Source organism: Lasioglossum baleicum, chromosome 14 (assembly GCF_051020765.1).
Source record: "Lasioglossum baleicum chromosome 14, iyLasBale1, whole genome shotgun sequence".
NCBI lineage: Eukaryota > Metazoa > Arthropoda > Insecta > Hymenoptera > Halictidae > Lasioglossum > Lasioglossum baleicum.
In genome coordinates, this window is record NC_134942.1 from 11,704,963 (window position 1) to 11,730,675 (window position 25,713).

Below are 25,713 nucleotides of genomic sequence, written 5' to 3' on the forward strand. Positions count from 1 at the left end.
TACATAAAGGTCAGACAGAAATTAAATTATTGTATTGTTTTTATCTAGAACGTACATTATCATTATTAAAGATGTGTCATATTAATTTGCCTGTATTCTCCCTTCATTAGCTTACTTTCTAACTCGACTGTTCATATATATATATATAATGAAGTCTGACATTATTTCAGAATTTTGATGCAGATGTTGCTTAATAAACTTGATAAAACACTAATGAAATCCAACAACACCGAACAAATAGCTATAATAAATTAAATTCTCACCGTCGAGTTTGTGAAAATGGTAGTCTAATAAACATCCTCAGCCTATACATAGATTGCTTATATCAGGAGTAGCAAAAACGCCAGAACACGCCCCGAGCAATCGTCTTCTATCGAAAGAGAACTGTACCCCTTAATCTTATTAATAGACTGCGGATCTTTATGTAAACTAAAAATGTTTTCTATTGACTGTGGACCGCAGGAGTAAAATAAGAATTGATTTCATCCCTTAATGATTTTGTTGCATTAAAAACAACGTTACAACATTGTTTAATTTTTCTAATCTTTTATTATTTTATATTTCGCCCAGCCAATTTCTTCATAACTGCATAAAGATCCACAGTCTACTTATTAACCAGCTCAAAAATCTCACCACTTAAGAACCTTCAAACATATGTCGCGCGTAACAGGTAGGGTAAACTTAGATGACACCCCATGGTGGATAGAAGCCACATTTTTTATATTTTCAACATCTTCAAAGTTGTTATTGGTTCTTAATGCGAAAGCGTGTCTCCTATGTTTACCCTACACGCCCCTTTGTTGGTTCACAGGGAGCTAATCTTGTTCTTGGGAAACCGAAACTCGGAGCAAAGTTCCGGCGTTGTATTTAGAATCTCGAGGCTGGGATTCTCGCGCAACACCCTTTGAAGAATCGTCACTAGGTGACTCCCGCAAAGTTACGAGGCAGCTTTGATAAGGCTAGGCAACTTTACCCATAAAAAGACAGCCCGAGAAGATCTAACGATAAGTTAGGGTACTCTCTTTCACTCTCTAGAAAACGAGGCGAGAAGTTGCCACGGTGCTAGAATCCGTTGGTCGATATCGTTGCCTGTCAAGGTAAGAATCGTTTGATAGAGAAGACTCACCGGAAACTGGAGCAAGGATGGATGACCCAGTGACCTGCAGCCTTTTGCCTGATCCGTTCCTTCATCAGCGCCTTCTTGCTGCCGAAAAGCTTCATGGCCAGCTTGTTGTCCGTCGGCTGGAACAGCGCCTGGAGCTGATTCTTCAAGAAACTCTGCTTGACTTCCTGGCCCGGGAGACCCGGACCAGGCTCCTCCTTCGGCGTCCCATAGAGGGACACGTCGTCCACTCCGAAGTGGACCTTCCCGCTGCCCTTGTAATTCATCTCGTTGCCTGAAAAATAATAATTTTATTAGCATATGCTCTGAAAACCATTGTCCTTCGGCTCACATTGGGTGCTAAACTAAGTTTATGGGATTCTCTGCTGAAAGAGAACCTCCGTATGATACGTGTCACTGTAACTCCCATTAGTATTGAAACACTTTTTATAAGAGAACACCTTTTCTTAAATTGGATCAAACTATGTTTTCTTGGGAAGTTGAATTATATTACTAGATAATGTATAAGCGAAATTTTTTAAAAATTTGCAACTAATCATTAACAGCATGTTTTTTCGATGTATTCAATCATATATTTTCTAAATATTATAAACATAAATATTATTGACGATTAAAACAGTTATTGCAGAGTTTGTGAAATTTAAACGTGTACTTTTATTTTAAAACTAAGAATCTGATTAAATTTTTGCACATTATACTTGTAAACACACTTTAACGCACTTTGATGTTTTTCTATATGAAGAAAATATGTTTATTCAAATAGTAATTGTTTATGCAATTCTTATGTTCATTCATTTGTGCATAAAACATAAAATCAGTCTTATAATATTATAATCATTATGTTTGTATTTATTGTGGTTTTAATATGCAGAGAGCACAATCGAAGATTATAAATAATAAAAATGTGGAAAATACTCGGTACAAGCAGGATTATGACACGAATGACCGAGATACGTCATTTTGCAGATTGTAGCAGACGGGGTTTTCAATCGAGGAAATTAATGGGGAAAATTGAAACTGATATCTAAACGTCAATTTATTACTGCACTGAAATTTATTACTAGCTCCGAATTCAATATGGATTGATGTCTCATAAATTTTACGACGCCACTATAGTTGTTACTAAAATCCCTTGTAGCTATATGTCCTCGCAGTCCACCCCAGTTTTTTCACCATCCCCACAAATTGTTGCATAGTTCCAGTGAATTGTGGTCCATTTTTAGAAAAAAAACTACCATTAGTTTAATTTTATTTGTTTATACACGTAGACAATTGCAGCCAACTAGATGAAATGATCACTATTAAATTATTTATGCTGTATACGTACTGCAAAATTATGACGTTAGGTAACTATAGTCTGTTTCTAGAAAGAAATGAACCACAATTTAAAAACGCAATTATTTATAATTTCTGTTTCTAGAAATAAAATATTTTTTATTTTACAATTATTGAATTTTCGAAAATGCATTCCCAAGCTCAAGTTATAGTGAAAATTGTACAATATCTATCTACGTAAATACAATCTTGTCATTTTTACAAGACATGTGTCAGTCACTGTTAATGCCTCATAAGATTATCATAAAATTTTACTTATTTATATGTACATATACATATACACATATGTATATGTATGCTGCAAGTGTTACAGATACTGTACATTTCATTTAGAAATGAATATAAAGTGCATAATCGGGGTGAAAATTTTTGTAAAATATGGTGTAATGATGACAACGACATTTCTAAAACATTATGTAATTATTACAACGAAAAAATTTTTTAAAAATTGTCCAATAATTACAACGACAATATTTCTAAAAAATTGTGTGAGAATTACAACGAAATAGTTTTTAAAAAATGGTGTGATAATTATAATGGAAATGTTTCCGATGACAAAGTCAGATAATATATCTGCTTACACGTGTACTGTTATAGTCTATTCATCATTCCCATTCTCGGAAGCACAGCTAACGTATAATATCATGGAATTACCGTTAAATAGAGCTTCTCGCTAACCGAGCATGATAAGTCTGAAATCAATGAAGTCACTCGTGTTGTGTGCAACAAGATAATGACAACAACAAAAATAATAATATGCAGCTGAACGCAATAATGAATCTAGTCGTCTACGGTCAAGTTCAGTTGGAGAAACACGTATCGCCCATGTATCGCCACAAAAAAATCCCTACCACGGTCATTGACGCACATGCGAGTATGCGAGCTCATTCCGATCTCCCATTGACTTCCTTTCTAGCTCCGAAACACCGCCACGCATCACCGACGGCCACATGTGATATGTAAAAACTTCGGGGCACCGTTCACTCCATTAAATACAGTTAACTGAGAGAATTCCCTGCGAGGCTCCTTTCCTGCCATCGAAGATAATTCATACTTCGAACTGAAGGATCATGCTCTGAACCACGTTTCTTCGACTGCTACGGTTAGGCGAATGTACAACAATAATATACACTTCCATAAGTTATTATTAAACCGCCTATATTCTCAAACACAAATGGTGCTTACTAATTGTTCCTAATGTAGAGGACATGTACTGTCCAGAGAAAGAGTGTAAATCAAATTCAACATCGAGGTCGCATCTTTATAAATATCACATCTTCCTGAAGATATGCTGCTGTTACCCCTAAGGTAGTTTTTCTAACTTATAACAAAATACGTTTATTTTGAATTAATATAATTTTTGAGTTTTACAAATTTAAATATCACCCCAATAAAATAATTTTATTTAATACATTCAGTTATTAACCTGTACATATTTTCTTTTCATCAATATATTAATTTTTTGAATTTTGGTGTGGTAATTGTTCTGCAATTTTGCTTCCAGAGCTGTCCATCAGCTGTTTCGATGATGACGAATAAATTAGAGAATCCGAAGTTAAATAAACTGTACCTTTGATATTAATAGCTTTAGTATAAATGATGTACAGTAATATAATAATATCATATAGTGTATAAGCCCCAATAATAATTATTTAAATTTGGTTTACTCATATGTGCTAATATTAATAGATACATTTATATATGTAGAATAATTTAGAGAAACCCATTTCTGATATTAATATTAGAACAAATTAATGTAACGCGATATACATAGAAGTTCATGAAATTTTGATTTTCAGTGATTTCTGTGACTGATAAACGCACAAACATCCGCAATCCACCGATTCTCATAAGTGATGAAACCTTCCCGAACAGCAGTGTGTATATTGACTGTGCAACATGTACCAGGTGTTCTACACTCTCCCGATCGCAACAACACTGAGCCAATATCAATTAAAATGCAAAAGTGTTCCGAATTAGCATAATTAAATAGTAAGTTCGCATTTCTGAAAGATTCTTTCGAGGGAACAAGAAGGTGACCAGTCTTCGTTAATAAACACATGAATATTTATCAAAGTAGCAGCGCTCATCGTCGGCGCAAGAAGAGCTTATCCGAAAGTTTGCCGGTAGCTCATTAAGACACGGTTGTTGTGTGCATGAGTAATTATTACCCCGGTGGAAAGATTTCGGAACAAGTTAAACTGAGTTTAAGATCGTCATCCGAAGAGGAAGTTCCGGCGTCGGCAGCGCAAAAACATTAATCGCTTCGAAACTGATTCAGAATTCATCAGTAGACTTCATCTTGAGCACTTGAATAATTACAGTAATAGAAGAAACCCATTACAACTGCAGCAGGAGGAAAAGGCGAAGACTATCTTATCGCGTAACGAGATCCCTCTAACGAAGCAAGAACCTGATCATCACGAAACTTATATAAATGAATAACTGCCGGGCGGAGTCGCAGACAATTTCCGGCCTCGATCATCAAAAACTCCCGATGAAATAAGTAAATAATCGAATTAGAGAGATTAGGTGCTCGTTAGATTCAAACACGTCCATTTACCTCAATTTAAACTGGAGATTTCGATTTTGCGATTTTCGCAAGCAGAAAATTAGAGATTAGGTGTCGTTGTAACACCTAATTGATGTTACATTTATTTATTTGACATTAATCGCACCACCCCCAGTCAAATGATCGGTTTCACCATTTTTATTCTACAATTATTAAAAATATAAACATGCAGTCGCGAAAAAGCTTCTATTTTAGTAGAAATAAAATATTAGTTCTTCGCTTTCGTAACTGTACTTGCCAAAATTATTTGATTTTTAATAGGATGCTAAATAAAAATGATGTTGATTATTTATTATAGATTAACATGGATTATACACTAAAATCACGAAATATCACTAAAAATCCCAATCAACTTGTCACCTTTGCGATTTTGTCGAATCTTTTTAAGTTTATCTAGGTTTTTTGCTTTCACACAAAATTAAAGTTTACAATTCACCTCTACCACATACTTTTCAATAAAAAGTTTGTTGTACTACAATATGAGTTAGGTTTATCGACAACGTCAGGACATAAAAACAAAAATTAAGGGCCTAACACACGACAATCTACCACAACCGTAAAACCATACTCACTTTCAATCCCTCTCACGCAACCACGATCATCGAACAATTCACCGAATCTACAACCTCATCCGCAGCACGCAAACCATCAACCCTCCGCAACGGGCACCGAATCATCGACAAGCATCAAAGCCAGAGACCAGTGTCACACTAATTCTGCCCACTGCGCGCCCAATTCTTTCTGGGTTCACCCCAGCAACCCAGATCGTGCACACTGGTCGCCTAAATCCTGAAGAACAGTTTCGCTGTCACGAAGCATTGAAGGATCACTAGAGATAGGAGAACGATGAACGATAACAAGTACCGCGGGAGTGACAGTGGCGTGGCTTGCTGCCGGGCCAGTTTCCGAAGAACTGCGGAACAGCATGATCAAGGGTTGGGTCCTCGAAAGGATCCTTGACGGGTTGTGAATCGAGAGACGAGAGCCACGCGAGATCGTGATCCAGAAGGACTCACCGGACTTGTTCGTGCTGTGGGAGCACAATTCCGGCCAGCTAGAGACGAACCCGCGGCGGCTACCGTTGGTGTCCTCCAGCTGGTGTTTTCGCAACAACGGCCTTCGGAGATCGTCGAGCCTTTGCTCTTGATTTTGATGGTCCTCGGGCATCGTCCGCAAAACCGCAAACCGGCCTGTTCAGGATCGCGAGAACAGAGTCTGCCCCGGTTTAACGCGTAACTGGTCCCCGGAGCAGAGGTTGACTAATGACGAGCGGCACGCGTGCCGCAAAACGAGCAAACGCCGGCGAAAGCCAAGCTGAACGCCAGACAGAGATAGCTGAACAACCACTGACCGGTTTTATTGTGAAACCAGGGGGGAACCGCGTGCTTCGATTCTTCGGACAGGCTTCTTCCTTGCTGGAGGACGCATGCAGATCGCGCTTCTCAGCCTTGACATTGGAGGACCAGGACTTCGTCAAGACATCGACCCTACTTTCACCACTTTTTTCGAGCCAGGCTGAATGTACTTATTACTGCGGGTCTACGTTCTATTGCGGTACTTTTCCCAATTAGATTAAAATACGTACAAATAAATATATAAAAATAAATATACAATTCAATGAGAATGTATTCTGGTTGGTAAGACAAACAAAATTGACAATCATTCTCTTATTTTTATAATCTCAGGATTTGGAAAACATTTTTCTCAATGAGATTAAAATACGTACAAGTAAATATAATATGAGAATGTACTCTGTTTGGTGAGGCAAACAAAATTGACAATCATTCTCATATTTTTATAATCTCAGGATTTGGAAAAACATTCTTCATAAGTATTGGATTGGCAAGAAAGTAATTTCGGTATTTTAAGGTGAAATAAGACCCAATTTTTTTATTCAATCAAATATTTTCCATTTTGTTCGATGATCTTTTGCCATCTTTCTGGTAGTTTCATAGAACAAACTGGAAAATATTTTATTGATTAACATTTATTGTTTGAATAAAAAAATTGGGTTTTATTTCACTTTAAAATACCGAAATTATATTTCGAATTCTAATCCGCAGTAATTAGTACATGGTACTTTTTTGTGCGCGGTAATACGTTTAAAATGTTATCTATTTTATTTCTTCATATCTTCTTATGTCGTATTAGGTTTTGAAAGATTTATTTTCGTATTCAGAACACATTATTCCATAAAATGCTTCCACGTATTATTATTTCCTGATAAATTAGGATTAATATTAAAATAAAGTACGATCGAAGCATGATACCGCAATAATCAGTACAGTTACCCTAGTCTCCATTTCTGAACTCGTCTTGTTCGACGCCCACATGAGCTACCTTTGTCGTTGAGAAATGACAGTCTGTTCCACAAAAGCGTAGCCACGGTATCTCTGGGTATATTAGTGAGCTTGTACAAAATTCAATATGGACGAGACAGAGTTCCGATAAACTTTCGATCCTCGTTACATTTTTTCTAGATACGTTAATTTTTAGAGAAATATCAGTACTACACTCTTCAGAAACCTATTGCGCCATTATCGTATTCCATCACTGCAGACATCAAGCGAAACTTGAAGACTGATGATTTAGCAAGAAAGGCTATGCATGAGAAGAAAGGCTATGGTTGATATGCATAAAAATTTCATGAATGATGCATATAATGGGTGGGCCAAAATTCATGGTAAAGATAGAGTTACGGAGATAGTGCTGCATATACAATGAAAATCAAAAATAACGAATCGTTTTCAAGAAAAATGCAGTTTGAGGTCATTCTGGTACGCATGCACCTAACTGATGAGTGTGGTTACAGATGTCGCTGCAAGTCTACTATACATACGCAAGGTTAAGTGCACGCACACTTGGAGAAAATTCAAAATTGATTTTCTCGAAAACGAGGCCTCAAATGAACCAATTTTATTGTATATTTATTGTGTATGCTTCTCTTCATGCTCTTTCGAGGAGATTGCTCATTCGTTCCGTTTGCTGACTGGTAGCCACGCAGCGGGTGTTTAAGGAATCGCGGGAAGATTGAAATTAGGCTAGTCTGTTGGTCCGGAGCTTCGTGATCCTATGGATCCTATGAGGCTCCGAGGGATCCGAAGGGATTAACGAAGTTGGACAGGTTGGAAATCTGGATGTCTCGGTGTTTCAACCTAGAAGGTAGCTCGAAATTATTTCGTACTTGCGGCTATGGATCAATGGGAAGCTCCTCACTTGTCTTTATCCCGCATACTAATTTAAGCACGGTACCCTGCGAATGTGCACAACATATCTTAAGCGTTTAGGAACAGAACAACAACAATTTTATAATAAATAGTAATTTTATTGTTCTTCTTTACGGTTTATTCTTCCTCCAGTACTGTCCTAAAGTTTACACGATTTTTTCAGCATTTGCTATGCGAATAAAAATGGTGGAGATCAGACTGCTAGTTAATCATATTATAATTGTATCCTGTATTGATTTATATGATTCTAGAAAAATGTTCTGGTTGCAGAATATTTCCTGAACTCAAATTGTGTATAGAAAAGTATTTTAGCCAATTGTTATAGAATTTTTAGTGACACGTAATAATGAAAATTATAAATGTTTTTGGTTTAACAGCTGTTTCCTTTGCATCACTTTTCTTCAGATATTCCTTGCTTCTAACTGTGTGTATGTATATATGTAGAAGTTTATAGTGTATAATTTGAGCTGATATAATCTGACATCTGAATTAAGATTGTATCTGCCTCGTGAGGTTAATTAAAAATTGCTGTCTCTGAACGATGAGATAAAATTTGATTGTACTGAACTGATTTACAAGAAAAACGTGTACAAGTATGTACAAATATCTACAAATTTAATAAAATTGAGTACACACATATGTATATCGTGTATTTACCTAAACACTGCGCCCGATGTCAACGCATTGCGGACCCAGAGTGATTCAAGAGAATGGCAAATGGAATATTTAGCGAATTCGCGGGATCTATAAACTTCGACTTCATTTGAAAGGGAAACTCACTGAATTCAGTTCCGAAACGTACTGTCTATCCAGCGTTGAGTTCCAAAGGTTTATATATTATTGAAAATGAGAGTGGGAGTGCTCTAATGATTGGCACATTGGGAAATGTTTAGAAAATTTCCAGTAGTCTCTTCAATAAATCACTCTGTAAAGAAACGAACGTGTGCAAACCGTTTTCCTTTCTCAGAAGGAAGCTTAGAAGAATTCAAATAATAAGCGAAGAAAAGATAAAAAATATTCTTAGAACCTAACAGACGAATTGTTCGGAGAAAGAGAAACATTAACATTCTGACGAAAGAAAATCCTGTGTAAAACTTTTTATTTAAAACGATTCAATTAAAATTGAATAACATTTTCCATCTTGGAAACTTAGGTTTGTGAACTAGTCCTGTCAATTTAATACAGAGGAAATTTTTCGATATACAGTTAAACATGAATTGAATGAAAATCAGGATAAAATGCTTGAAAAACATGTTTCTACTGTATAATGTGAATTTGAAATTCATGCGTATGTCGGAGGTGTTTCCAAACACAGTGATCTCAATGTCATTTATTTGAATTCAACAAAAAATTTTCATTCCCATTAGGCAACTGTATTTATCTTAATTTTCGCCAACAAAGCACAGAATTTCTCGTGCCAGTTGCACTTTGATGTGGAGCTTCAAATAACCATTCCGCGCACGCAACACCAACCCTGGAATCTCCCCTTTTCAACTCACAAAACCACAAAGGAAACTGGATTCTCCGAAACCACAAACGAGACTGCCATAAACCGAGCAACGCTTACAAGCATGAGTCCCCGTGAATTATTTATCCTTTATGTAAGAGCCAATTGAATCGTCTGCGAAATTAATAACGTGGATTTGTGTTACAATTTATTTCCAGCATTAGATAGGAAAATACAATAATATTTGACATCCTGACGCCATTTTTACACAGCACGGAAAATGAGTAATTCTTTTTGTGTTCCTTTAAAAAGCAAAAGAAGTTTTAGAATGTTTAGAAAAGTGCTGCTGAGCTTTTTATTAACCTGTCTTTACAAAAATTGTAAGTCTTCCGTTTTATGTAACTCGAATTTTTACTTCGTGAATATATTAATAAAAATTGTATAAATTATGGAAATTAATACAATTCACAAATAATTTTCTAGACATCAAAATACGAAAAAAATATAATTCATTCATCAAGATCTGATCATCTGATCTGATCGTCTGATCAACTTGCCATTTTTATAAAGCAGTTTAAAATAGTCATCATTAATAAATTAATTTTTTTAATTTGTACTATATATTTTGGGACACTTTATAATGAAAATAAATCTGGCTGAAGTTGAAGTCGAGTTGGTTTGCTTACGATAGAAAGAAAGCTGTATATCCTCAGTCTTCTAATAAATAATTATCCATTAGCTATGGATGTTATATTATATATATATAATATATCCATTAGCAAGGAATTCAAAACAAGTAAATGAAGCTGAATACTCGAAGAAAAAGAATTTTGGAAGAAACTTGGAACTGCCCAATGAAAAATGGTATATTGTATTATTAAATAAGTTGTTGCGATTTGGAGGAATTCAAAACAAGTAAATGAAGCTGAATACTCGAAGAAGAAGAATTTTGTAAGAAAGTTGGAACTGCCCCCTGAAAAATGGTAAGTCTGTTCGGATCATCGGAGGAGGTTCGACTCTTTCAGTTATTCCATGCCCGTAAACCCGTGCTACATGCACGGCCCGTCTTGATTGCTTTTCTACATATTGCGACGGCCGATAATGGACTCGTTACGCGCATTTGTCAACGGGCGAACGAGTGATTCAACGGCCATTCTTACGCGTACGTCAGTTGCGCTCCATATTTCACTGTCGACGCGTGCGTCAGGCTCCGCGATTTCCAACGAAATTTATTTCTCCATTAAACTGCGCAGAAACCTGCACAAAGAGCAACGATTCTCCATGTAAACGGCCCATTCTATTTAATAACGGCACTTTATTGACGTTTCGCGGGTTACATATTGACATTCATGGCGAAACGATGAGCGGTACAAACATACACTCTCGTTTCATGCTCGTCGCACAATTTACGAGGACGTTCCATCTCGAGTGAAAAACTTTCTGCCAACTACTGCTCATTAATTTTGCTTCATTCGCACATCGTATTTAATCTTTTTATTATTCGTGTATCATGAAAACGGAAAAAATTATGAAAAATAGTTAAAACAGTGATGTAGTCACTGGATATATTCCACTCTTTTCACGAGCTTTTCGCAAGCACACAATTTTCCAGTCAACGAGAGAAACGTTTTTCTTGTTCTGGTTTCCCGAAAGTGACCTATGCAAATGTCAATTTGCATAAAGATCCGCAGTCTGGTTATCATATTTTTCGCATTTGTCTTCCCGAATAGCGCAGCATCATTAGTAAAAATTTCAAATTGTTCATTCGCATGTAACAACCTCTTGCCGGCCGGCGCTATGCAAATATTATAGCGAATCAAAGTGGCAAGACAAATGAGTCCGAAAGATTTCGCGTCCACTTCAATTTCAATGAAGCATAATGAAGTATCATAAAACTGTCGCGTGGCGTGAAAAGTATGGATTACGAGCTGCATAATCAAATTTCCGGTGGGAAAGATTCAACTTGTAACTCAACTCCCCGGTGTCAAACGACGCGCGTGTCTTTGTCGTGTATCTACCGACGGGACGGTGAATCCTCGAACGAAATAAGCGGTTTCTTTCATGGAAATTAATCGATCGAGTAGTATGGAGCGTTGTACAGGGTGTACTAAAGATGTTGTACTCGCAAAGGGTGATTCCTGATGTCCTTTGAAGTAACTTTTTCCTTTGCGAAAATGTTCCCCGCGGCTTTGTTAACGAGTTATTAACGAAAAACACAGGCCAATCAGAGCGCGGCTACGACGGGCCCCGTTAAGTGGACGGACCCTGGCTCGGCCAATGCCAACGCCATGCTCAGCGGGGCCTGTCGTAGCCACGTCCGGATTGGTCCCTGTTTTTCGTTAATACCTCCTCAACAAATCCGCGGAGAACATTTTCGCAAAGGAAAAATCTACTTCAAAAGACCTTTACTTCATAATACTTTTGGGACACTTTGTTCACAAATTCTGTTTTAATTAAAAAACCCCGATGAAACATACTCACTATTTCCATTATCGAATTAATATAGTTTTGTAAAAAAGTTTCAGTCTTTTTTTAGATTCGTAAATAAAAAGCTTCAATCATTTTAAACCATTATTGTTTGAAAAATGTAATCTCCCATGAAAAGTACTAAACCATACATTCGAGGTTCCTGAAAATATATACATATGTATTTTTGTACGAATTGCAAGGGTTTTCATCTTTGTATTTAACCATTGAAAAACAAAAATCGTCATCCTACTTGCAAGGGGTGATTCTTGATATCTTCACGACATTGTTAAAGAATTATTAAAGAAAAACATGGACAGCTCGGCCAGTGCCAACGCTACATTCAGAAGGACCTATGCTCTGATTAGTCTCTGTTTTTCGTTAATAATTCCTCAACAAAACCACGGAGAACATTTTTGCAAAGGAAAACGTTACTTCAAATGACATGTGGAATCACCCCTTTCAAGAAAGCATAATATTTTTGCGACACCCTGTACGGTTCTTTCCAACGCCGGATAATATATAAACTCACTATCCTTCGTGATGATATAAACATTTGTCATGAGCACTCACGCGAAGACTACTCTCTTCTAGCAGGCTAAAATTAACCCCCTTCAGTGGTGTCTGTCCTAAATATACGAGTGAAAATCAATTTCGAGTGCTCGCGCTAAGTGAAACCTTTTTAGACGCTTTTGAGCGGACTTATTGCATATTGTTTGGATACGTTTATCTTGGAGTTATACAGTGTACTTGATCTGTTTGAAGGACGGAATTAATTGTTATTAAATTTTACTGAATTTTAGGAGTTAGCTAGAGCGAGAAAAAATCAAGTAAGTTTTATTCGAAACGTTTTTTAATTCGACAACAACTCTTTCCAAGTTATTCAATGGTAAAGACACCAGAAGAAGTGCCTAGTAGCCCAGCGCCATTAGGCTATGCACTTCTTTTGACTTTATCATTGAACAACTTAGAAAGCTGTTGTCGAATTAAAAACGTTTCGAATAAAACTTACTTGCTTTTTATCATAGAATAAGTTTGTGTAATAAAAAAATTATGTTTCCATTTAAAAAAGTGAACTTGACCTTAAAATGACCTTTAACATGTCAAATAAAATATAAAAGAATGCACCTCTCTATAGAGCTTTGAAACCATACCCCGTGTAACAGAAATGGGACACCGTGCATAGACACACAATATATACAAACTTCCTTTAAGAAGTTATCAATGACGATGTTGTAATCCCTGCAACCGAATAAATCGTAGAGCAAAGGGTTACCCTTCGATAACCCTTCCAGTCAGACTCGCGATGGAGATTTGGAACAAGATCTACCAAAAATGTATGATATTATTAATAAAATTCTATGTTGTCGTTGTCAATAGGCACACAATAAATACAAACTTCTTTTAAGAAGTTATCAATGACGATGTTGTTACACCTGCAACCGTAAAATAAATCGTGGAGCAAGGGGTTGAAGGAAGAAGGCAACTTCCAAGTGGCTCTCATATCTTGGAATTGACATAGCCAATTTTCAATTTAGTAGAAAAATCCATAAACTCCTAACCGTATCAGCCCGATCGGCCGCGACCTCCTCAGGGTTGCAAGAATAGAGCGATGTATAGACAGACAGCAGGAAATCAATGACTCACCTGTGTCGCCCGGGAAATCAGTGATGAGCAAGGTCTCGTCGTCTAGAGCAGTGACGAGGCTGTCGGTGCAGGTGTTCGTGTTCTCGATGCTGATCTTGATGCTGTCATCTTTGTTAAGCCGTGGATGATTGTTCGCGGCGGGGTTATTACCGGCGTGGCAGTTATTGTTGTTATTATGGTTGTTGTTGTTATTGTTATTATAGTTGCTGCCCTGCAGCTGCTGGCCGAGGTGGTGATGGGGTGAACGAACGGATTCTGTGCTGCTGGTGTGCAAACTGACCCCCGTAGGCGCTCTTCCGTTCACCAGTCGTAAACTCGGTGCCCGTCGACCTCCACCTCCTCCTCCACCCCCACCAGCGTTGGTCACAGAACGGCCGCCACCGCCGCCACCCTCGCCCTCCCTGCGATCAGAAAAACAGAAAAAACACGTTCGTTTTTCAATGAAAAATCACCACCGTCCTGCTCGACAACTATCATCCTGTACGATCGGCGCAAAACGGCTCGCATGCAGGTGCACGCTCGTAGGCGTTCGGGGGACGTGTACAGATAGAAAAGGCTTCTCGCTTTGTTACCTGCCTGTGCTATTCTCGAAACGGTTTCGAGATTTTTCTAGGACCAACCAAAATTTCGAAACAGTTCAATAGATCAATTGGCATTGAAATAATCAATTTGCAGCTGGATTGAATTTGCATCATTTTATAAATGTTCTATAGATTTTTCTGGGCCTCCCATCTTGTATACTGGGCACAAAATGGCGCGTTACAGATGTCGGACGATCGTACGCGTTCGGGGGACGTGTACAGATAGAGAAGGCCTCTCCCTTTGTTATCTTCCTGTGCTATTTTCGAAAAGGTTTCGATAATTTTCTAGGTCCAACCAAAATTTTGGTAAAAGTTCAATAGGTCAACAAATTATTGGGCCCGCTTATACATATACTCTGTTGGCATTGAAATAATCAATTTGCAGCTGGAAGCTGTAGCTAGGCAGCTGGATTGAATTTGCACCATTTTATAAATGTTTTATAGATTTTCTGGGCCTCCCATCTTGCATATTGGGCACAAAATGGCGCGTATACAGATGTCGGACGATCGTAGGCGTCCGGGAGACGTGTACCGATAGAAAAGGACGCCCCCTTTCTTAGCTGCCTGTACTATTCTCGAAAAGGCACAACGGCGTATCGTTTCGACAATTTTCTAGGTTAAAAAAAATGTTCGTATTACGTTAGTATTACAATCCATATATCAGGGGGTTCCCTTTAAATTGAACACCTATAATAAATAATTACCGTTACTAATCAAGGTAGAAAAAAGTGGCAAAGATGGGATTGAACAGTTTCCAGCCGTTAATCTGGTGATAAGAATGGTGATAAAAATGAAATAACTCCGTTTTTACATTCCTCGAATTTCAATCCACTTTTTCATCATGATGGTCACTTCAAGATCATAGTTTTGTAGCCCATTCAACTGGTCTTGATAATATATGCCGACTACAACATCGCGTTAAAAAAGATATATATATATATTATATAATATGCAGAACTATGCCGACGACCTTGAAAGGACCATCAGTATGACTTTGGAAGAATTACGTCATGAAACTATTCAAATTCATCCTTGTCACCTTTCTTTATCTACATATAATAATAACGAATATAATTTAGATGTTCTGTAATTGTAGTTCTGGGTCAAAATGGAACCCAAGTTCGGACATCCGATGGTTAAAGGAGAAAACGAATCTTGCAGCATTATATTGGGTTGGCAAGAAAGTAATTTCGGTAATTTAAGTTGAAATGAAACCTAATTTTGGGTAAATTTTGAAGTTTCATGAGCGCGGAATTATGAAGCTACCAGAAAGATGGCAAAAGATCATCGAACAAAATGGAAAATATTCTACTGATTAAAGTTCATTGCTCGAATAGAAAAATTGACTTTTATTTCACCTTAAAATACCGAAAGTACTTCCTTGTCAACTCAATACATAGAAGAAAATGGAAAGTAGAAAGAAGTGAAAATAGGATTGAAGGAACGAGCAAAGCGTCGCAATCTCCATACGCGTGCTGGTGACTGATTTGATTCGTGAACGAGCAGCGAAATCGTCGCGGAAGGAGCAACGCTTTTATCTTAATAGCGATCGGTACACATATCCCGTCCTTAGTCGGCACGTTCTAATAGTTACCCTTGGAGCTGTCCGACCGAAGCGGCTCGTTTGCAAAACTGTCCTCGACTCTTGTTCCACTTCTTAATCTTTCCATCTCTCGACTCGTCCTTGCGATTCCGGACACTCGCGGCTTATCACCGGGTCTTATCGATCTCGACAAATTGTCCGCAGATTCTCTCGTTACTCCGGCGAACTTTGTCGAATCGATATCCTCGAACCGTTGCTTTAAACGATTACGAGATCGCGACGTCGAAACGCCCAGATTATCACGTTTCATTCCGGATGAACGAACTACGCTAGGCCGAATCGCCTAATTGCGACCCCAAAAATTATACGTGAACTTCTTTTTTGTCGTCTCGTCTGTTCTATATTTTCGTTTACACGTAAGAAATTCTCAACAGCATTAAACATAAGTAGAACAAATAGCAAGTACATTTGTAGGAAATATTTAATAAATGATCGTTTAAATTGTTAAGTGTTTTATAATTGTTTCGCTCGACTCTCAAGTGTGTTTATTTTAAAACTAGTTTAATAGACCCTTTAACAAACTCTTGACACGTTATCGAGTTAAAAATTTTCGCTGATGACAGAATGATTGTGAAGACTGATCTTCATGCATGCAGAAAATCTGCGAATATTACGAAGTACAAGAAAAAATCTGTACACTCAGAAAAATTAATATATCTGTTCTGATTTACACAAAATCAATTATGAATAATAATTAGACTGCAGATATCTTTGTGTAAAATAAAAATTGTTCTTATGAATTATTTTTATTGATTTTAGTCAGCTGTAATTACTTAAATTCTCTTAGTCTGTCTATTGCTTTAAATTGCACTAATTGTTTTGAATTTTTTATCATAATAATGATAATAATAGATAATTTTAATATATGAAGGAACTGCATTTACATGAATATATTGTGGAACATGAAAAATATTGTTTAACCTTAGCACTTCAGTTTTGCCTCTGAAGCACCAACATAGTTTTGACATTATTTAATTTGTTTATATCTAATAATAATAAAATTTAATAAATCACTAAACATTGTAGTACGAGTAAATTGTATTTGTTTAATATGCATAAAATGAAAAAATTACATAAAATGTGAATATTCTAGATCAGAAAAAATGTTTATTTTTCGAGTGCAAAGAGTTAAAATGATAATGATTATAAGAGGAGAGTATGAAATCGTGTTTGATATTGGAAAAGATCGAAGATGCTGATTTCATTTTGTTTTTCGAGGAGAGTTTCGAACTTTCCCAAGGATTCTGGAATCGCAATCGTTCGAGACACATTTATCGACGATGAATCGACGGTTGACAGGAAAAACAGCCTTCCGATGAGGCCAGATCGCAAGAAGATCGAACGACAAGGAACCTGGCATAACGATCTCGGTATGCTGCGATCGACAGCTCGTTTGGCAGAAAACGATTTCTTCTGCGGTTACCCGTTGCCCCTGATCGTAATTCCAGATAAATGTCTGCCATCGACGATACTGCGACATTTCGCAAAACCTTCTTCTGCTCTTTCACTATTCTTTCTCTGACCTCTCCTCGAGCAAACACGATTTCGACTCGCCAATGCTCCCTGCGGTCGATATGATAATAAGCGGGAGAATTAAATCTTGTGGGCTGATACAATCTAATTTATGATATATATATGTGTAAGGCTATCGAACTGTGAAATCAATCGACTGATTATAATTAGAAATTGCGATTTAATATTCATGTTAATGTCATTAAGTTCATTATTTATGGCCAGAGTTGATTATTTATGATCATAGTCGCATTTCACGTCAGATATTTCTGTCTATGTGGTCGCTATGGTTTAATTAATGTATATGATCTTCAACAATGTTTAAACAAGTTGTGTTTCTTTAATGTTCGTTCCCAACATAATGTATTATTGCAGATTATGATGGAAACAGATTATTCAGACAGTAAATACATTTTATCATAAACATATCTATGTAAATATGTACAGTGGGTGTAAAAAGTATTCGTACGCCCTTTAAAATAGAATAACTTTTTTATAATTGTACCAAACGCGACCTGATTTTTTATGATCAATTAGAAGCATTGGTTTGCGAAATGATATGCAAGAAAGATTTCCCAAAAATTATAATTTAAAAGTCCAAGACTATCCAGACACTTAAACCTAGCCAAAAGTAATCAATAGACTGTGGATCATAATGCATTTATGAAGAAATTAACTGGATGAAATATAAAACCGTGAAGAATATGGTTACGTTGTTCTCACCGTAAGAAGACTATTAAAGGGGTGAAATTAATTTTTATTTAACTACTGGTTCCCACAATAGATGCACAATATTTTTATTTTGCATAAAGATCCGCAGTCTAGTAATCAATTTAAATTTTCCAATTAGTACATTGCTGTGTAATATGTAGACTGCGGATCATTATGCAAAATAAAAAATGTGTGCATTGATTGCAAAACACAAGCGTGAAATAAAAATTTCTTTATTCGTTTAATTATCTGATTAAGCTGAAGCCAATTCGCTGATATCTTCAAATCTTTTTAACATGTCCACTGCTTTAAATTGTGTTTACCCATTTTCGTCATAAATGCATAAAATCCGCAGTCTAGTAATATGTCATAATGAAATCCAATTAATTTCAACAAAAGTTCTCGTACCCTTAATCAACAACAGTAATTTAATTTCAACGTTTAAACCTTAACGAGAAAATAAAATTTCCATTTAATCAATAGACACCTACATTTTCAACAAAATTGTGTTTCCCCAGTGAAAGATTTCAATACGTGATTAAATCGCGAACAATATTTGATTGTATTTTGCGCTTCTTTGTTCTATTTGACGGAAGCGAAAAGCGGCAGTCGTGTAACGTTTTCGTGTCCCCCGCTTTCACGACGTAAGAGTAACCGAAGGCGAGATCACCTTGACCTTATAATTATGCGGACAATGTATGTTAAATCGTTAAATAACAATTTCATCGCGCGTCCCTCTTGTCGAGCGTGAATGCGTTCGTCGCAGGCAAGGCATTGACGTTTGCCTCGCGACAAGTGTACGCGTGGCGATTTGTATTCCGTAAGCGTCGCCGGAGTCCCTTGATTCAGCGCTAATAAATATTCATCGGCGTACTTGAAACTGACCTCAGAGAATTGGACGGCATTATCGTGTGTACACTTCGAGGATTTGCTGCGATTATTCGCGAATCTGCGCGAACCGATTCGTACCGGCGCACTATCCGGGCGGCCGATCTAGCAGTTCGTTAAGATTTTAGCTTGGTTAAAATTTAAGGGTATAACAATCCAGGTCGTTGAACTCGTGACATCAGCTACAATATTATCAAGTCAAAAATATATACAGTAAAAGCGCGTTTACTGTCAAACAGCCGCGTTCTACACTGACAGTGATCGTTTAGGTGACACTATTTTTTTATGACTGCGTCTACCGCGCCGACACTTCAATCGAGAGCCGAACATAGAGAAGAACAGAATGAAATACGGATCGCGTGGTCGAAGCATGTTAGAAATACATTATTTTTCAATACATATTTTTTTATGGGACATTCATTAACTTATTTCTGGCATTTTTCTGATTAAAATAACGCCAAACATGATACAACTTCAACTGTATTTAGTGGTTCGATCGACAACGCGCTTTTACTGTATTGATCTTTAAAAGTAAAAGGTGTCCTCTTGATTTTTATAAAATAGAAATTTTTTAAATTACTCTAATTTTAAATTAGTTTAATTTTCATATAATCATTATATCTAATATTTTAGAATATCGTTTTTTCAGAATAATGTCCCCGATCTTCCAAAACGACTAATATTTTAGATTTTGAAATGTTGAAGTGTTATCAACTCTGTACGGGAAAAGATTTTCTAAAATCTAAAACTTTTTGAAAATTTTCACACCTCAAACTTTACATTTGCATTCATAGTATTGTCAAAATGAATGTCCCGAACAATATCGCGCATGTCACAGCATGAAAAATGTATTTCCTCCCCAGTTTTGACTGCAGAACTTTAAAAAATGGAAGATGTGCTATCTATTTGTCACATATTATATAAAACTAGAAAAAAGATCGATGGTCGAGATAATAATTTGGATTTGCTGTTAAATATACATAGACATGTAAAATGTGGAGTGTCTCATCATTTCAGGACCGTGGACGTCTCGCCAGAGACAGACAAAGAGTAAATTAATTAATAAAATCGCGACGCTCCCATTCAGAGAGCGATGGAGGGTGCGCTCGCGTGAAAAGGGGGCTGTTTATCATCGTTCTGAAAAGAATCATTGTTCCTGGTGTAAGTTCAAGCCGAGACGTCGTCCGGACGGCGACCGTTAATAGATGTTTCCTAGCGACATTCACGGCGCAGACAGCTGATTCTGCAGCAGCTCCATTGAATAATCTTTTAACGGATACATAAAGGGTGAGAGGGTGGAGGGGAGATACTGCTAAGAATCCCTGGGCATCAGTGGAAACGCGAGATCCTTCGGGAAGACAATGGACACGCACGATTTGAGAACGGCCGAGAGAGAACGACCCAGTTCTGCAGAGCGAATCGGAGCCCAATGTTACCATCTATCGAGACCGGCCGAGGAACAACGTTATTGTGATCATTCTTTCGTAGCGGTGAAGGGGAGTGGGAAGTCGTCGCGCGCGCCCGCGCGACCTGGCCACTTTGATCGAACGCTAATTATCCTTTCCCCAATTAACCAGCTCCGATACGAGCCGCGAACAATACACCTACAGGGCTGGGGGATAAACGGGGACGAAGGGGGATGAAGGGAACGTGGATGGGGATGGAGGGTGCGCGAAAATAGCGACGAGTAGCGGCGGTCTCACCTTGTGTGCGAGGCTCTGCGTTCCGCGCACGTTTCACTCGCAGGCTCGAGAGAAAACGACGGACGGGTCAGGGAGACGAAATACGGCCGACAGATATCTGGCTGAGACACGTGATAGGCACCCTGGGAGCGCAAAAGCTGGAAAAACAAAGCCGCGAGGCCCCGCTGCTTTTCACTCTTGAGGCGAAACGCGTCCGCGGAGTACAGGAGTGCCTCGCTCGTTGTGCGACACGGGAAAATTCGTGGAAAGATCGAGGTTGTGAAACAAGGGAGGTAGCCAATCACGCGAACCGTTTTTCCGATCCCCTACTTGACCACCACAATCCCCACCACGAATTGTTGGGAGGTCTAACGACTCGTGGTGGGGATGGCTAGCATGCAACGAACGAAGTAGAAGCGTGAAGATATAATTGTTATTATTGTATTAAAATATTAGAAACTCGAAATTAAATTCTGTCCAGGTCTGAAGATTTTAGTAAAAACACTTGGGACCACGACCTTCTACATTTTATAATTGTTTAGCCAGGGGCTGTACAGCCTTTTAATATCATGAAATTAAATGTAAAATGTTTTAAATACTTTATAAGCTAGTATGCAACGAACGAGGTAGCAATGAGTCAGATGAAAAGGCAGGAATAATATATAAGTTATACTTTGTATTGTTGTTATTGTATTAAAATATTAGAAACTCGAAATTAAATTCTGTCCAGGTCTGAAGATTTTAGTAAAAACACTTGGGACCACGACCTTCCACATTTTCTAATTGTTTAGCCAGAGGCTGTACTGCATTTTAATATCGTAAAGTTCAACGTGAAATGAAATGTTTTAAATATTCTGTAAAACTGGTGAACATAGCTTTACGTTTCAGTTATAAATGAAGAGTTTAAAAGTGGGACGTGGACGTATTTGCAGAATATATTTTCTGGACATTTTCCTATTTCTTGCGAGCACACTTTAAACACAAAGACGGGTTAAGTGTAACCTGGTATCGGCTATGCGAGGGCTAATTAATCTTCCACCATCTCTTAGCTCAGCTACAGTTGCTGGACAAGATATAGTAAACTAGTAACCTCCAGAGTACCGACATCATTGACGAAGCTAGGGCAACAGCTACGTATGCACAGTATACAGAACGTCCTATTCAGCGTGAAACTACATAAATAGCGATTTCTTGTGAAAATATGAGACTGGTACGCCCAATAATTGGCTAATAATGTAATAAATCGATTATACGTCTACAGTTTGTCCAATAGCCGATGATAGAAAGACAGAATTGTATTTTATTGAGAAATAAAATTTTCTTAAAAATTCTTTCTTTAAAATTTTCCAATTTGCGAGTCTGACTCGATATTATAAGGCAAGATCGTCAAGAGGATGAACATCTTTGTACGCCTAGTTGTAGAAAATCAAATAAAAATGCTATAAATAAATAATGTTCATCGAGCAAGTTAATTAATAAAAATTTAATTGGACCTAGAGCATGTAGAGGTTCTCTTCATATTTTCTTGTAGATCTAGAAGGGCGTGACCCATTATCAGGCGCGGACAAGTCAGATAAAAGACTTTATAGCACCATTGCCATCGGCGCGGACGTAGATCAAAGAACTCGCATGATTTTCGTTTTTCGGCAATAAAGACTCTTGGGCATAGTTTGTCTGAATTAGCGAAACGAACAGATAGATTAGATCACTATTATATGATCACTTGTGTATCCGTGAAATCACGTTTTATGATTCTGTTTTGCTTAGTATTCGAGGAATAATCCTCTTTGTGGATATACTAGGATTACAACGAGATACCTTTTAATGTCCCATATTAATACATTTAGTGCCACGTCTACTGGAAATATCACGTTGGATTATTTGTCAGGTTTTGCAAATGAATTTTTGCAAAATGTTAGAAAGGTGAAAGATTTTTATGTTATTATTATATATATAAATTATTTTATTGAATTTTTTAACGGGCACTCAAAGCGTTGATGGGTTCTACGGGTTCTCTATGGCTTACAATTCTATTTTATTTGCAAATAAAAAATTAAAATATCGACGTTTTCTCTTTGTTCGTACCACAAATCTTTTAATGGAGGATAGAATTTTTTATCACCGTGTTGTTTCCATGAGAAACTATGAAAATATTAAACTATAAACGTGTATGATCCGCTATCTGCTGATAAGTATCATCATTGTCCCCCTTGATTCCAAACCGACTTCTCCCTAAAACCAATTATGGTTTTGTCAAGCTGTGTCGGCCCTCTGGGGCCTAATTTTACGAGTTCGTTACACCTTCTCCACCGACTATATATTTAACGTAATACTATCATCTCGAAGCAGTAAACCCAACGGGACCATAAAGAGTATGGTTTGGCTTCGGAGGTTAACAAGCGGGATCATGCCAACAGGGAACCGGCGTCTAGTTCAGTATTGTACACAATGTACCAATTACTTCAGTTATTTTATAGTTTAGACCTGTTCGAGACATTATTGACATTTCCAATGCGGCTGTGAGCCCTTCAGCCTGAAGTCTTTCCACATTCATTCCAAGCAACATATTTCACGTTTGCATATTTCTACTTTTATAACAAAAAATGAATCGTGAAAACACTTATTCAAAGAGAATAACAATTTTTAAGGGAGCAGTGTTCAAACAGGCACTTTAATTAGAGGCACACATGTACATAAACGAGCAGACTGCTTGGAGGCACACTAATGCGCTCAAAATGTTTGTAAAGGCACATTGATCTGCTGAAAACGTTTACAAAGGCACATTGGTCTGCTCGAAACATTTTTAAAGGCACAGTGCTCTGCTCGTAACATTTGTAAAGGCACGCTAATGTGCTCAAAATCTTTGTAAAGGTACACTAATGTGCTCAAAATGTTTGTAAAGGCATATTGGTCTGCTCGAAACGTTTGTAAAGGCGCATTGGTCTGCTCGAAACATTTGTAAAGGCACGCTAATGTGCTCGAAACATTTGTAAAGGCACGCTAATGTGCTCAAAATGTTTGTAAAGGCACACTAATGTGCTCAAAAAGTTTGTAATAATGTGTGATGGTCGGTAGGTGTAGTGTTAAAATCAAATACTTCATTACTTAATTCATGAATTAACAAATTAGCTTAATGACCCAGTAATTGAGCAAGTACCCTATGTCATGATACTGTAGAGCCTCGATTATCCGAACTACAATGTCAGATTAAATCTTTACTGATTCGTACAATGAATTCTACTATACATAGATCGTTTTAAATTGATCTGTTTACACAGAACAGATATGATCGGTTCCGATAATCGAAGCTCTACAGAGTGGCCAATCGAACGAGCAAACATGCTCCGAATTCTATCATATTTAGGCTCATCTCAATCAGAAGAACCTCACAAATACGTCACCAAACATTCCACCATAAAACAATTAAAAACAAAGTTTCTGTTCGGGTTCGAGAGGGTGAGTTTGTCCGAAAGATTCTGTGAAAGATTCTGGCTCAAACAAAGGCTCAACCCAACCAAATAGACTCGTCATCTCGTAACCCGTTCAATCCACTAACGTGCTACAAAGACGATCGGATTGTTATCAGCGAGAAGGATGTTCGCTCGCGGACACTTTTCGGGGTGTCTGGATATCGAGAAACCCATTAGGCCCGGGACGCAACAAGAGAGAAAAAGAGAGGGGAGGGGAGTTAGTGAACGTGTGTGGGGTAGGCAGAAACGCAAACTTACTTTGACCCTGAGAAAAACGATTGTCACAGTTAAACACGCCGGCGGGTGCACAGAGCGGGTGCAGAGACAGAGAGAGAGAGCGAGTGCGCGGGTGCAACACGGGTGCAGCGTGGGTGCAGCAGCGTGGGGCAGGATTCGCGTGCCTCCCCCGAACACAACGAAGAGAGAGAGAGGGGGAGATAGAGATGGAAAAAGAGAGAAGATAACCCGAGCCGTTCCCTCTCGAGTGGCCCGGTCTGTGTACATTCAATGCACATGCACACTGCAACCTCCGGCCGACACTAGAATTCTATTTTAAGAAACTTCCCCGCTGGCTGATGCGGTCGGCCGAAGAGGAGAGCATATATCCCGGAGTCGAGTGTGCCGCCTCTCGAAAAACGACCATCAAGGTAGGCCAGAACGAGAGACAGACACCCGGCGAAGACAGAGAAACAGAGAGCCGGCCAGGTGGTGGGACAACAGAGACGGGAAACCGGCGGGGCAGAGAGAGCGAGAGAGAAAAAGGTGTCAAGGTTCGCTTTCGATTGCTACGTTTCCAATTTGCCTGAAGAGAACGGGGGCTCGTGCTGTTCCAGGTGACGTTCCAGCACGCGCTCGAGATCAAAAGCTCGCGAGAGCCGGAATGCGCGTTTGTCAATGCGACGGTTGTTGTTCACTCCCTTCCATGTCGCTGGTTTCATGTGGTTGCTTTTGTACGCCCCTGTTCACCATTACTCCTCCTCCTACCTTCACCCTTTCGTTTTCTTTCTTTCTTCGCCCTCCCGCTTCTGTCTCTTCCTGCTTTTCCTGGTTCGATACTGCTACTTCGAAATCTTTCTCCTGCACACATTGGCGCAGGAAACCACTGTTAACCCTTCCACTCCGGCGCTTCCCAACTTTACGAGGGGTTGTCGTGTGACTGGTCCAAATATTGCACTTTTTCCCCCTAAATTTTATACTGAAGTTGATACTTTAACATGCCGCTATTCTGTAGATACCCAAGATTTTTCATTTACTTTGGCTTGGTTCGCAACTGCATTCATACTGATCAATAAACAACTTCGAATCATGGCACCCCTCCACCCATGGTTTTGGAAACATACTCTATATAAATGTCTTGATGAATATGAACTTACAAAAAAATGTTTCCAACAAAAGTTGTGCACTTTTTTACGTAGAATATGATTCCGTAATAAAGAATATGGGTTTATA

At 38.1% G+C, this 25,713-nt stretch overlaps 1 protein-coding gene across 12 annotated transcripts in view; it reads right to left on the reverse strand.

Moving 5' to 3' along the window:
* Ih (hyperpolarization activated cyclic nucleotide gated potassium channel Ih) overlaps window positions 1-25,713 on the reverse strand; it is a 278,665-nt gene that overhangs the window by 101,608 nt on the left and 151,344 nt on the right. For 11 of the 12 annotated variants that reach the window (XM_076438053.1, XM_076438052.1, XM_076438063.1 and 8 more), the window contains 2 exons: window positions 13,818-14,218; window positions 1,127-1,397 (listed from right to left, as the gene is read on the reverse strand). In XM_076438053.1, coding sequence (XP_076294168.1) covers window positions 1,127-1,397; window positions 13,818-14,218 — 672 coding nt within the window. Of the gene's footprint in view, window positions 1-1,126; window positions 1,398-6,046; window positions 6,858-13,817; window positions 14,219-25,713 lie in introns of those variants that run through there. The other variant, XM_076438062.1, reaches the window with a different exon arrangement.